The sequence below is a fragment of the Ovis aries genome, chromosome 7 (assembly GCF_016772045.2).
Source record: "Ovis aries strain OAR_USU_Benz2616 breed Rambouillet chromosome 7, ARS-UI_Ramb_v3.0, whole genome shotgun sequence".
NCBI classification, from domain to species: domain Eukaryota; kingdom Metazoa; phylum Chordata; class Mammalia; order Artiodactyla; family Bovidae; genus Ovis; species Ovis aries.
Genome location: NC_056060.1, coordinates 84,459,523 through 84,472,257, shown reverse-complemented (window position 1 = coordinate 84,472,257; position 12,735 = coordinate 84,459,523). Strand labels below are relative to the sequence as shown.

The 12,735-nt window shown below is 40.9% G+C and overlaps 1 protein-coding gene across 1 annotated transcript in view; it reads left to right on the top strand.

Annotated features, from left to right (window-relative positions):
- Positions 1–12,735, top strand: part of TMED10 (transmembrane p24 trafficking protein 10) — a 34,813-nt gene that overhangs the window by 17,375 nt on the left and 4,703 nt on the right. Inside the window, exons 2-3 of the mRNA XM_004010798.5 lie at positions 735–846; positions 6,204–6,277. Of these exons, the coding sequence (XP_004010847.1) occupies positions 735–846; positions 6,204–6,277 (186 nt within the window). The remainder of the gene's footprint in view (positions 1–734; positions 847–6,203; positions 6,278–12,735) is intronic.

Below are 12,735 nucleotides of genomic sequence, written 5' to 3'. Positions count from 1 at the left end.
CTCTAGAAAAGAAGCCTGAGACCCAGTCTGTCATAATATTGTGTCAAACCCTTGCTTTATTTGCAGCCATTCACTTAGCAATATGTGCGGCTGCTTCTGTTACAGGCCTTTCTCTAGGAATGGGGCAGTTTAAGTTTGGAAAACTTAGAAGAGCCAACAACTTAGAAGACAGGGAAAGCAAAGATGTCTTTTTTTAGGAGTAACTTCTTATCCCCACGCCCATCTTCCCACACCTCCTGTAGTCCTTGGCATAATTAACATGAAATTTGCAGGAGTAGCTCTCCCAGACTTGTCCTCCAGCAAGCCTTCTTTTCTGTCTCTCCTTGTATCAGGGGCCCCATTTCCACTCTCTACTGGCACCACATCAAGATTTGTGTTATACAAGAAATGTGTCCTCATACATCTTTCTCCTTTTGTAGTATATTCTTTTGGTAATTGTTCACTTATATTTTTGTGACATGTCTCTCTCTAGGAAATGATACCGGCCTGCAATCTATAAAGTGAGCTTTTGCTAATAAAGTCATTTATACCAACTGTATCAACTGTTAGAATACTCGAAATTTACTGTATTTGGGTTTCACCTTCTAATCTAATTCTTGTCTTTGGGAGTGTTTGGACCATATCATCATAATAGACTGTCTTATAGACAGTGTTTTCTTCCATTTCTCCACTTTCTATAAGTTCTCTTCCCAAGTACTATTTGCTACCTGTTCTTACTTACTTTTTACTTTTAGATCACAGATTCTGCTGGCCATATTCTGTACTCCAAGGAGGATGCAACCAAGGGGAAGTTTGCCTTTACCACTGAAGATTATGACATGTTTGAAGTGTGTTTTGAGAGCAAGGGTAAGTAAATCAGAGTGTTTTCCCTGAATTAAGCAGCATCTTCCAAGTAAGTTAGAGCATGAACTTTTTCTCTCCTGGCCTCTCCTGGCAGGAAGAAGAAATGAAAACATTTGCTGGGGTGCATACACATATAAGTCAAAGTCTGGCGAGTGGGTAGAGTTCTGCATGTACAGGAGTAGGCATTTCTTGAATGCTGTTCTTGGCTTAAATAACAGTTAAATTTTGTATAGATGCTAGAAAATAGTGCATTTATATGCTAGTGACATGTTTTCTTAGAGGTTAGAAGTAGGGTCTGTCTGACAAATCACATCTCGTCAGAAACACTTTTGATCTCCAGGGCACTTGCTGTTTCCCAGTCCTGGTGTCTTGCTGTGGCTTGTTCTGTGCATATCAAGGCCAAGAGCCCTTAGAAACTTTTAGGCTGATTGATTACCTGATGGCTTCTGCTCATGGTGGTTGGTGAAAAAGCAGATGCTTCTTCACTCCCTGTTCTTCAGCTTCAAGGACATCAGACTCTAAAAACTGTATGCATTTATACCTGTTGTATTACTTTGGGGGCCCTTTGGGGCAGCAGGACAAAAGGAATGAAACTCAAACTGGCTTAAAGAAAGACTGTGTGACTGTGAACAGGGGAGTCGACAGTGTGGTGCTGGCTTCAGGCACGACAGTATCTTGGGGTTTTAACAGCATCATGGGCATTTTACCTCATTTTTAGTGCTTTTTGCCTCCATTTGACTTTATTCTCAGGCTTTCTCCGTCGGGTAGCAAAAGGACTTCTGGCAATTTTACATTTATACAGTGTTCAGAACGTAATGATCCTAGAAGAAAAGCAAGCACCTTCACCAACAGCACCAGTGGATTCCCAGGAATAGCAAAAGAACTAGCAGCTTTTAACAGTTAACCAAAAACTGACCCCTTGACCTCAAATGGGTCAGTTTAGTCTGAAAGCTAAAGGAGTTCTCCCAAAGTAAATGGAACAATAGAATGGAACATTAAAAGACTATAATAATGATTTCATGATTGATACCCTTCTCCCTGCCAGCTCCATGTCTCAGTAGTATTCTAGATGGCTGTACTGTTCTTACCTCAAAACTCAGACATCTGAGACTGTATTCATGACCACTTCTTTCAAACTAGCTCCCTTTATTCATTAGTATTACCACTGTCCGTCCAGTTATCTGGGCTCACAGTTTTGAAATTACATACTTATGTCTTTTCTGGTCTGTCATCAAGTTATGCTGTTCAGTTCAGTTCAATTCAGTTCAGTCGCTCAGTCGTGTCCGGCTCTTTGCGACCCCATGAATCGCAGCACGCCAGGCCTCCCTGTCCATCACCACCTCCCGGAGTTCACTCAGACTCACGTCCATCGAGTCCGTGATGCCATCCAGCCATCTCATCCTCGGTCGTCCCCTTCTCCTCCTGCCCCCAATCCCTCCCAGCATCAGAGTCTTTTCCAATGAGTCAACTCTTCGCATGAGGTGGCCAAAGTACTGGAGCTTCAGCTTTAGCATCATTCCTTCCAAAGAAATCCCAGGGCTGATCTCCTTCAGAATGGACTGGTTGGATCTCCTTGAAATACCTCCTATATCTGCCACCACACAACTCTGAACTCTCGACTATAAAATTGTGGATTATGTCAGTAGCCTTATAACTAGTATCCCTGCTTTTCGTATATCCAGATACTGCCACCAGATTTATCTCCTAAAACTTTCATTATATCAGTCCTTCTTTGAAAGCTTTTGCTGCTTTATGGTGGCAATAATGTTCCTGTTCTGTAGAATAAACCCCATAATCATGAAATTTTCAAGCTAGACGAGATTTTAGGCACCATGGCTTTTAATAGCCTTGATACTCTTGTTCCATCCAGCCTTATCACCCTCTGCCCATCAGGCTTCAGCCACTCTGGTTCATTTTTCCCTCTAAACTTGTCACATTTATTAATTTGCTGGAATGCTCTCATCTATATTAACATGTTTACCTTTAGATGGGGAAACAGTGGAAACAGTGTCAGACTTTATTTTGGGGGGCTCCAAAATCACTGCGGATGGTGATTGCACCCATGAAATTAAAAGACGCTTACTCCTTGGAAGAAAAGTTATGACCAACCTAGATAGCATATTGAAAAACAGAGACATTACTTTGCCAACAAAGATCCATCTAGTCAAGGCTATGGTTTTTCCAGTGGTCATGTATGGATATGAGAGTTGGACTGTGAAGAAAGCTGAGCACTGAAGAATTGATGCTTTTGAACTGTGGTGTTGGAGAAGACTCTTGAGAGTCCCTTGGACTGCAAGGAGATCCAACCAGTCCATCCTAAAGGAGATCAGTCCTGGGTGTTCATTGGAAGGACTGATGCTAAAGCTGAAACTCCAGTACTTTGGCCACCTCATGTGAAGAGTTGACTCATTGGAAAAGACCCTGATGCTGGGAGTGATTGGGGGCAGGAGAAGAAGGGGACGACAGAAGATGAGATGGCTGGATGGCATCACCGACTCAACAGACATAAGTTTGGGTGAACTCCGGGAGTTGGTGATGGACAGGGAGGCCTGGCATGTTGTGATTCATGGGGTCGCAAAGAGTCGGACATGACTGAGCGACTGAACTGAACTGACCTGAACCTTTAGAATACATCATTTTTAATACATCCCTCAGCTGTTCTAGTCTGCTTAATATCTCAATTAACTGATTTATCCATTGCTGTTCTAGGTGTTGGGGAGATAGCAATGAATACAATAGAAGTCTCTGCTCTCAATGGAGCTTACATTTTCATTGGAGCAAGTAGATAATAGGCAAATATAAGTCAGATGGTCATGAGGGCTTTGGGGAAAAAGCAAGCACCTTGAGATGCTGAGCATGTCTCAGAAATAGCAAGGGGGTAACTATGGCTTCTTCCGAATAGCGCATCACTTACTACTGGAGATACATGTATCTCACACACACAACCTTGTGTTGTTTAAGTGTCTTATGTGTGTATTTTACACTCCCAATTTTGAGTTCTTTGAAAGCAAAGATCTTTTGTTTTAAATTTCTTATATGCTGATGCCATGCATGTAAATGCCTAGGAACTAGTTTTAAACTGTGTACATATATACATATATATATGTACATAAACGTGTATACACACACATAGTCAACACTGAATTTCTAGTTTTATTTGTGTTTATCCATTTGTTTATTCTGATATGAAGACCCGTGGTCTTTGGAGCACCTTTTAAAAGATGGTCCATTTGCCAGGCAAGTACAAAGAGAGATTACTAACAGGTCTTTTTACAAAGGAGACCCTTTAGAGCCATGATGTCAGCTAAGGGGATAGGCTGGCTATTCTGTGCAAGAAACTGCATGGTCTGACTCCGATGGTCTGTGGTTTTGTGGTTTCTCTTGTGTTTGAATAATGCTAAAGCTGTGCTGTGACAGAGAGATTGTGGGAGAAGTCTGTTAGGAGAGTATCTTGATCATTTGGAGCAGATGGAGCTATGAGCTGCTTGGATTTCACTTTTAAATGAGGAAAAAGAAGCAAAAGACTTGGATTTGGGAGAAGAGACCTCTATGAGGGTCCCTTTTTTGTTTTGCTTTCTTTTGTTCTTAGAACCCTAATTGGTTTAATGCTCAGAAGGGCTCTGTGATTTGGCTTAGTTTCTTTTTTTTCTCCCTAGTATTTGTTTATTGATTTGACCAGGCCTTAGTTTTGGAATCTTCAGTGTTTGTTGCGGCATGTAGACTTTCTAGTGGTGGCATGTGAACTCTTAGTGGTGGCGTGCGGGATCTAGTTCCCTGACCAGGGATTAAACCAGGGTCCCCTGTTGGGAGTGCAGAGCCTTAGCCTCTGGACCACCAGGGCTTAGTTTCTTGATCCTACCTATTCAGTCTTACTTTATTGCTTTCAACTTGATATGTCCAGTTTATCCAAAAGAACGTCTCTACTGTCTTTTTTAAACGTGCTACACTCTTTTCTTCCTTCCTGGTTATTTGTTTTTGGTTGTGCTGAGTCTTTGTTGCTGCTCGCAGGCTTTCTCTAGTTGAGGCAAGTGGGGACTACTTTTTAGTTGTGGCGGGCGGTTTCTTATCCACTGTACCCACCAGGGAAGTCCTCCATTCCTTTCAATAGCTGAGTCTTTGCCCATGTGTTCCCTTCTGCCTAGATACTTTCTTTATCTGCATTCAGGTGTTGATGTCTGTCCACAGCTAATCTCTTCCCTCTTCTAACCTTTGCTCAATAGCCAGGATTATCTGAACCATTTTTGGTTTGGTTTTCTCCTTAAAGTTTTAGACTCCTTTGTATTTCACTGTGCTATTATGCATATTTGTGTCTTAGATGCCCATCAGATTATTTGAAGGCACAGATTGCAGTCACCACCACAGTCCTAGCACCTTGGGAGTTCTCAGTGAGTTGTTTTTTGAATTGATGTTTCAGAAAACCTCCAGTGTTTCTCAGGGTACAGTACCGTTCTCTATGGCTTATGGTCTCAGAAACCACAATGGTTAAGTGGCACTGTTTCCCAGAACTCCTGATTTCATGCAGGTAGTTGTTAGTTTTATAAGTAATCAGGTGAATTTTACAGGATGAGTACTGAGCAGTTTTCTGGGGCCCTTTGTAATCTTTCCCTTTCTCCTACTTGATAAGAGTAGAATTCTTTTTGATCAGATTACCATTTCTCATGGGAACATTGCTCTGTTGGTCCTACTATATCCCAAATGGACTTTTCTGTTTGTAAGAAGTACTCCTGAGAATTGTATTCTTACTATTAAGTTTCTTCTTGGGCTCCTCTAGGGGCTTTGTGGGGATAGTCCTGTACCATTTTATTTACCTATTGAAATGGCCTTACATTGACCAAAACCTTTGAAATAAGTGGACTAGTAGACAAATCCTGTGTACTTTTCAGTACTCATATTTGTGTTAAGTAATCCAAGCTCAGCATATACCTAGTAATCCTTCTCTCAGAATTTGGCAGGTCGTCTTTTTTCAGATGTGGAACTGTGCCTGAGCAGCCTGCGTGGGTGCCCACTGCCTGCCGGTCTGTGCCCCACAGTGGGTTTCCTAACCAGTGAGCCTGTGTGTGCTCTCCTCTCCCATTCTGTTCCTGTTCTGCCAGCTGCAGGATCGTGTGTCCTGCTCCCTCAGAGATGTTTGCCAGCAGCATGTTCTTGTCGCTTTCTGGCACCCCCCACACATAGAGGCTTTGTCTGGAATGCTTGTGATTTTTAGCCAGAGCCAGGAATTTTCTGCAGCTGAGTAGGGGGAGGAGTTGTGACTGTTTCCCTCTATTGAGAGGGTAGGGGTTAGGGAGAGGGAGGGCGGGTGGGTGATTTCCCGGAATTTTAAATATTCCTCACAATGAACCCTTTGATTTCTTTCTCAGGAACAGGGCGGATACCTGACCAACTCGTGATCCTAGACATGAAGCATGGAGTGGAAGCGAAAAATTACGAAGAGGTACGTCCTGCTTAACAGCCAGTGGAGGCAGTAGCTTGCCATTCCGTGAGGTTTCTGTGACCTAGTCAGGCCAGCAGGCTGTGCTTTGCCCAGAAGGCTGTGGTTTTCTCAGCAGTCATGTGACAGCCAGCTTGATATAAAAAAGTTGTGTTAACAGCCTTGAACAATAATTCTGGCTGTGCTGTCAGCCAAATGACTGGACCAACCGTCCCATAGAAGTGTTGGTATGATAAAACACTCAAGCACATGCCAGCAGTGCTTTTGAGACAGAAACCAGATATATATTTAGAATTTCTAAAAGCTAGAATTCATTAATGTTGATGTTCAAGGTTAAGAAAAGTGATTTTTTTTAAATTCGTATGGTTTTTATTCCCAGACTGACAGCTATGTGTATATTTAGATTCAGTGCTGTTTAGACTTGAACAATTGTGTTGTTTTTGAAAAAACACAATAATCAAAAGTAGCTTTTAATTAAAATAATTTCAAATTTTTCAAAAAGAGAGCAAGATGGAAGAAGAAAACTACAAGAGACTTGGAGTTTTGCTGACAGCATGTATTGTAGTAAAAATAGGCGTTTATTTGGGTGGTAGGGAGCTGGAAGTGTGCTTAGAATTAGGGGAGGGGGACTGGGCTCTTTTAAGCTATTGTGAGAGACTCTGGGGGCAGCACAGCTTCTTTAAATGAAGACTACCTGTGAAAACCACAAGACCTATTTAAGACTGGAGGATTGATCTTTACAGAAAAGATAAGAGTGTTTTTACCGAGGTCAGTCTTTTTATGAAAGTACCTAAAGGCATATAGAAGAGATGGGCTACAGGAAGTATAAATGGATTTTGAAGAATGTAAACTGAATAAACAAAGGAAAGTTGCTTTAAGTGATTTAAGAGAATTTTCTAGGAATGGTGGAACAGGAGAGGTTATTCTATCTTTGGTCAGAATTTGGAAGGGAAATATCCTAAAATGGAAGAGGATTGGAAGCCAGTGGCTGGCTCTGCAACAGGAAGTAGTAGTACAGTAATTGTGGCTCTCCAGGTCTCTCCTCTTTTTTCTTAGTTCATGTGTTCAGTTGAACAAAACTGGACTGAATTATTTGTAGGCAGTATATCGGAGCAAGTGATGCAGTTGTGAATGGAAGGCAATTCCTGATAGAGACTTTGGTTGGCTTGTTTCTGTCTCCAGGCTAGTTTAATTAAAAGAAATAAAGCCAAGAGCTTTTTTGTTCAATGAACGGCAAGAGTAAATTGAAAAATCCTTTTAAACTTTTATGAGTCAGAGGAATCCTAATTGTATTTAATAAGTTAAAGCACTGTTGTATGATATAAAACACTAAGAAAAATGTTGTATTATTATGATGTTGAAGAATAGGTAAAAGAATTTGCAGTTTTTGAATACTGCTGTTATATTCTCACCCTCAGATTAGATGCTAGATATAGCTGCTGCTTCTCTAAAGCAGACAGTGTTATTCTGAGTTTACATGTACAGTGATGTGTACATCCACCGTATGGCATTTTAGAACCCCCATACCCCGACACCTGGAATTTCCATCATCCTTGGACTTTGTTGACACTAGGAAAGGGCCTTTATCTTTCCTGACCTTTTACTTAACCCAAGAGGGGAATCCCTAGCAGAAAGGAAACCACGGTGCTTCCTTTGCTGCTTCCTGCTTCAGCAGCCTAGCACGTCCTAAGCCCTTCTTTACGCACATGGTTACAACACAGCTCAAAATTCTCTTTCTTAACCAAGAAACTCCTCCCACTACTTTCTTCAGTGACCTACCTCCCCACTCCCCCACCCCTCAATCAAAAAGCAGATCAAACTGAGACAGAGGATGACATGTGATTATGACACAGGCCAAAGACCGGCCCATTTCTCAGGCCAGAGCTAGGCCGGCTCCCTTGAACCTTGCTCAGAAATGGCTGTTTAGTTGTCGCTCGTCCAGTGCCTGGGACAGGAACATGGATGATAGAAGCACTTGCTGTGTAGTTTATTAGCAGAGAGCACTGGACATATGTAGAGGTTTTGAGGCATTTAACTTCAGGCCCTGGGGGCGAGGGCAAGGCTTTATCTCCAGAGGAGTGGGGCCCTTTGGCATCAGTGTTTGAATTCAGGAAGGTGGCATGTTTCTTTTAATGTTTTTTCACATCGAACATCACTCTGCCTCACAGTTGTGGACTTCATAATTCTGAAATCCCACATGGTCCTGTACAATTAAGTAGTAATCATTGTCTAAACACCTGGACAGAGAACCACACTACCTGCCAAATTGTTATGGAGGTTTAGTGAATTAACGCGTGTGAATTGCTATGTAAACAAATGTAATTTGTAATTACATTGTCAAATTACATTTGACAAATGTAAGGTGACATTATTTGAAGGCAGAGTGGTTGACATTTTGTAAAGAAATGTAGTTTTGTAGTTTGAAATCTTTAAATAGAAAGAATGCATATTTCCTCAGAAATAAAACATTTTTAATTCCCTCCAATAGATTTTAAGGATCTCTCACCACTATCTTTTGCCCCTAAGAGGGTCCCATTTTGGTAGAATCAGTATGTGAATCGAGCCATTTCTTTTTAGTTTGTGGTCTGTGAGCTAGAACAGCTGTTTGCAGGGACTTATTATCTAATCTTACAGTTGTGGGAATAAAGGCAGTTATCCCACCAGGAAGGAGCTGTCTGACATAACTCACTGGGCTGTGTATGTCCCTTCTTGCTTAGATGTCTGTATTTTCAGCACAACTAAAATAATTTTTTGCCTAAATGTTCTATTAGTATGCCATTTGCTACCAACAGATACACCAAAAACACAGTTGCACTTTTTGAAGCATCAGCTGAAGCCTTTTCAAAAGCTGTTTCTCTGAATGCCCTCATGAAGGAGGAACTCTGGTTCTACATACTAGATCCAAAAGCCCTTTCTTGACATAGCTTAAATGAAATAACATGGGTAAGCTACTTGACACATAGGCGATCAGTTCAGTAGATTTTAGCTCCCTTCTACCCCACCTAGAAGCTGCCACATGGCTATGACAGAGTGAATAGGATCTTTCTAAATTTCATTCATTTAGTCCTAAGATTGGCAGTCTTTTCTGGACTTATTTTGGCATGTTGTTGACCTTCTGACCTTCGCTGAAGAAGCCTGTGATCCATGTGCCCTCATGCAAAAGTAGACTTGGCTTTGGGTGTAAGTCTATCTTCATTGTCTTGATTGTGTTAAGACTGGGTGGTTTCCTCTTTGATTGCTATGCTTCTAAAATTTGCAGGGGCTGAGGATGCGGGTATGGAGATAACAGTCATTTGCCTGAATCTGGCTCTCCTCATGAAGCTTCTGTCTTGAGTTTCTCAAAGTTCCACCAAGGGAAAGAATCCAGTGATTCCCTAGAGGCTGGTTCCACGTGTGTGTTTCAAGAAGCAGTCTTTCAGATTTACCACCTTCCCTTGGTATGATTACATAGAACTCTGAACTCTTTGGAATTCAAATCATCATTAGAGGAATGGAAAATTTGTGTATAGTTTAAGGGTAACTTCACAGTTATTTGGAAGGTATTGTAGATGTGCAGGGAAAGCTTTTTCAAACAATACCTTCCACTACAGATGAGAGTGATAGATACTGTGGTAAAGAAAACTTTCTCCTAGGCAGTGGGCCTGGTGAAAGTGAATGCTGACAGTTGATGCTCTTAACATTCAAGAAGCACTTGCTTCAGGGGACCAGCAGCACTTAATATCTGCTATAGGAAGTTGACTCCTTAAAGAAGGCATAGAATGGACATAATGGGTCAGCTTCAAGTATGTACCTTATATTAGGCATGTGGGACGACACAAAGTATATATCATTCTGATGCTGTTGCATTCAAGATCCAAACTAGTGTGGGGGAAAAGGATAAAAAGCAAAACAACGTGGATATGACAGTGTCTGAGTGTTAATTGTGTGGCATTCTTAAGTGTTGTGCGGCTTTAGAGAAGAGGGGATCAGTGTGGACAGTAGTGGTTAAAGGAGGCTTCATGGTTAAGGCTGGAAAGATAGGTGGGATTTGGATACACTGAATATGTATGCTTTTGGAAGTCAGGGATTCGTTTTTGCTTACATTTTATAGCAGAGCTTTGGAGTTTTGATGCTAAATAAATGCTTTGGTGCCCTGAATAGGGAGTCATGAGACTTTGGTACTGGTGGTCTTGGTGTTGCACTCAGAGGACTGAGTAACTTTATGAAATCGTCAGTTTCCTCATTTGTAAAATGAAGTCTCTCTTAGCCCTGGTATTTATTTAATGGTTAAATGCAGCCTAAAAGGGGAATGCTGCCTCCTAGTGGAGAACCTGTGAAATAGGCTTTTGCTTTTATCAAACTGTTGGCAAAACACACGTCATCCTTCTAGTCATGGAAGAGAAGAGTAGACTAGGATAATAATGGCCTGCCTCCACGAAACAGGTTTAATTTTACATTCTTAAAGACTCTATGAACATTAAATCAGATGTTTAGAGTAGCAGAACAGTCAGTAGGGATATTGATACAGATTTTCTTGTTAGCTCTTTGTACTGATGTTCATCCCACTCAGAAGTGTGGAGATAATTTACTGAATTAAAGACAGGATTGAGTTGGGATTTCATTGGGGAAATGAGATTCAACTTGGATGATATGTTATGAATAGAAGTATAGAGTCTAGAATAGGATCTATACCAGAAAAGGGGTTAGGAAATTGAATGATTAAACAGGGGCCCCTGTACTGTATGGAATACTGTGCAGCAGTTAAGAATGGGGTAAATCTACAAGCACTGAAGTGTTTAGAAAGATTTTTTAAATGAAAAAAAGGAAGCCATAGAACAACATACACTTTATGGTCACATTTATAGATACGTTTTAAATTATATTTTCCTTTGTACATTTGTATATACACAAAGGCATAAACAGTGTGGTATCTTCTATCAAAGTCTTTAAAGATATACACTAAAGTCATAACCAAAGTTATCTTTAGGGAGGAATGGGCGGATGTAGGGATTGAGGAGCTGTGAAGATGGGCCTTTTGTTTCTATTTTCTTTACTTCTGAATAATTTAAATTCTTTAGTAGGAGGAATGTGTTTCTTGTGCAACTAAAATATTAAGGAGGCACCAGAAAGGAAGAGGACTGGGAACAGGTTTAGCAGACTATCTACTAAGGCTGTTCTCAGTACCAAATTTATTTTCATTAGGTCCTCCTGTTTTGGATCTTAGGTCTTTGGGCTGTTGTTTCTTAACCCAAAAACAGGATGGGGAGTTAGAAGTAGTCTTCAAAGTGATTTTTAAGAATATTAGTTTCAGCTGGCAGAGAAAGGTGCAGCCAGTTTCACTTCCCATTCCTTTTGTAAGTTTCTGTCTGCTTGTGCTTAGTTGTCCAGTTGTATCCGACTCTTTGCGACCCCATGGACGGGAGCCCTTTCCAGGCTTCTCTGTTTATGGTGATTCTCCAGGCGAGAATACTGGAGTGGACTGCCATGCCTTCCCCCAGGGGATCTTCCCAACCCAGGGATCAAACCCAGGTCTCTCACGCAGCAGGGAGCAACGGTGGGAAGCTGAGCTACCAGGGAAGCCCAAGTTTCTATCTCGGGAGCCTTAAATCATTTACCTCTATAAAGACGTATCATGCTGTTGCCTTTATACTATCACATTCAAGAAGCTTTGGAGGGGAAAGCATATACCAGGAGGGAAAATGTTTACAGGCTAGGGTTCAACTTATTTAATTCTGTGTCTTGTATCCTTTTCCTGGCGGGGGGGGGGGGGGGGGGGGGCGGTTCTTTGCTCTCCATCTCTATGTGAGATCAATTAATAGATATGTATTGTAGATTAATGGTAAAACCTGACATTTGTGTGTTCAGTTAGGAGTGTTAGCTCAATGTATTGACTGTTGTGTAAATCTCATACCCAGTTAGCTTTATTCTGTTCTGCAGCTGTCAGTCATGCCATTAACTCTACCCAACCCTTTATAATTATACGAAAATGTACATCCAGTGAAAGAAAACTTAGGTGTATCATTACAAACCCATCACCATATTTTTAGGTACCTTAAATATAAAGTCAATTTTTATATCCCTATCTTAACAGTTTCTAGTTTTCTTTTTTTTTTTTTTAAATAACTTTGGCTTGTTCTTCAGTAAATAGAACATAAGAACACCCTCAAACTGTTCCCATTCACTCCATGTTAAGTGCTGTCAACATTTAACAGAGAAAGTACAAGAAAGTTTCATTGGACAAAAGAGAAGAAAAAGTAGGGAGTTATGTAGAGAGTGTATAGGGAATAAAGAAGCAGATGCAGAAATATTTTTTGAAGAATTCTCTGTGGTAGAAAATTAAGAGCAACTGGCACATGAGTTTTAAGATATGGAAAGCTCTGATACTATATTCCCATTTTTAAAGTAAATCATAATTTAAGATTGATAAGAAAAAACAAATAGGATAATGAAATCCTTGCTCTGGTCATATGTGCCTTCAGTTA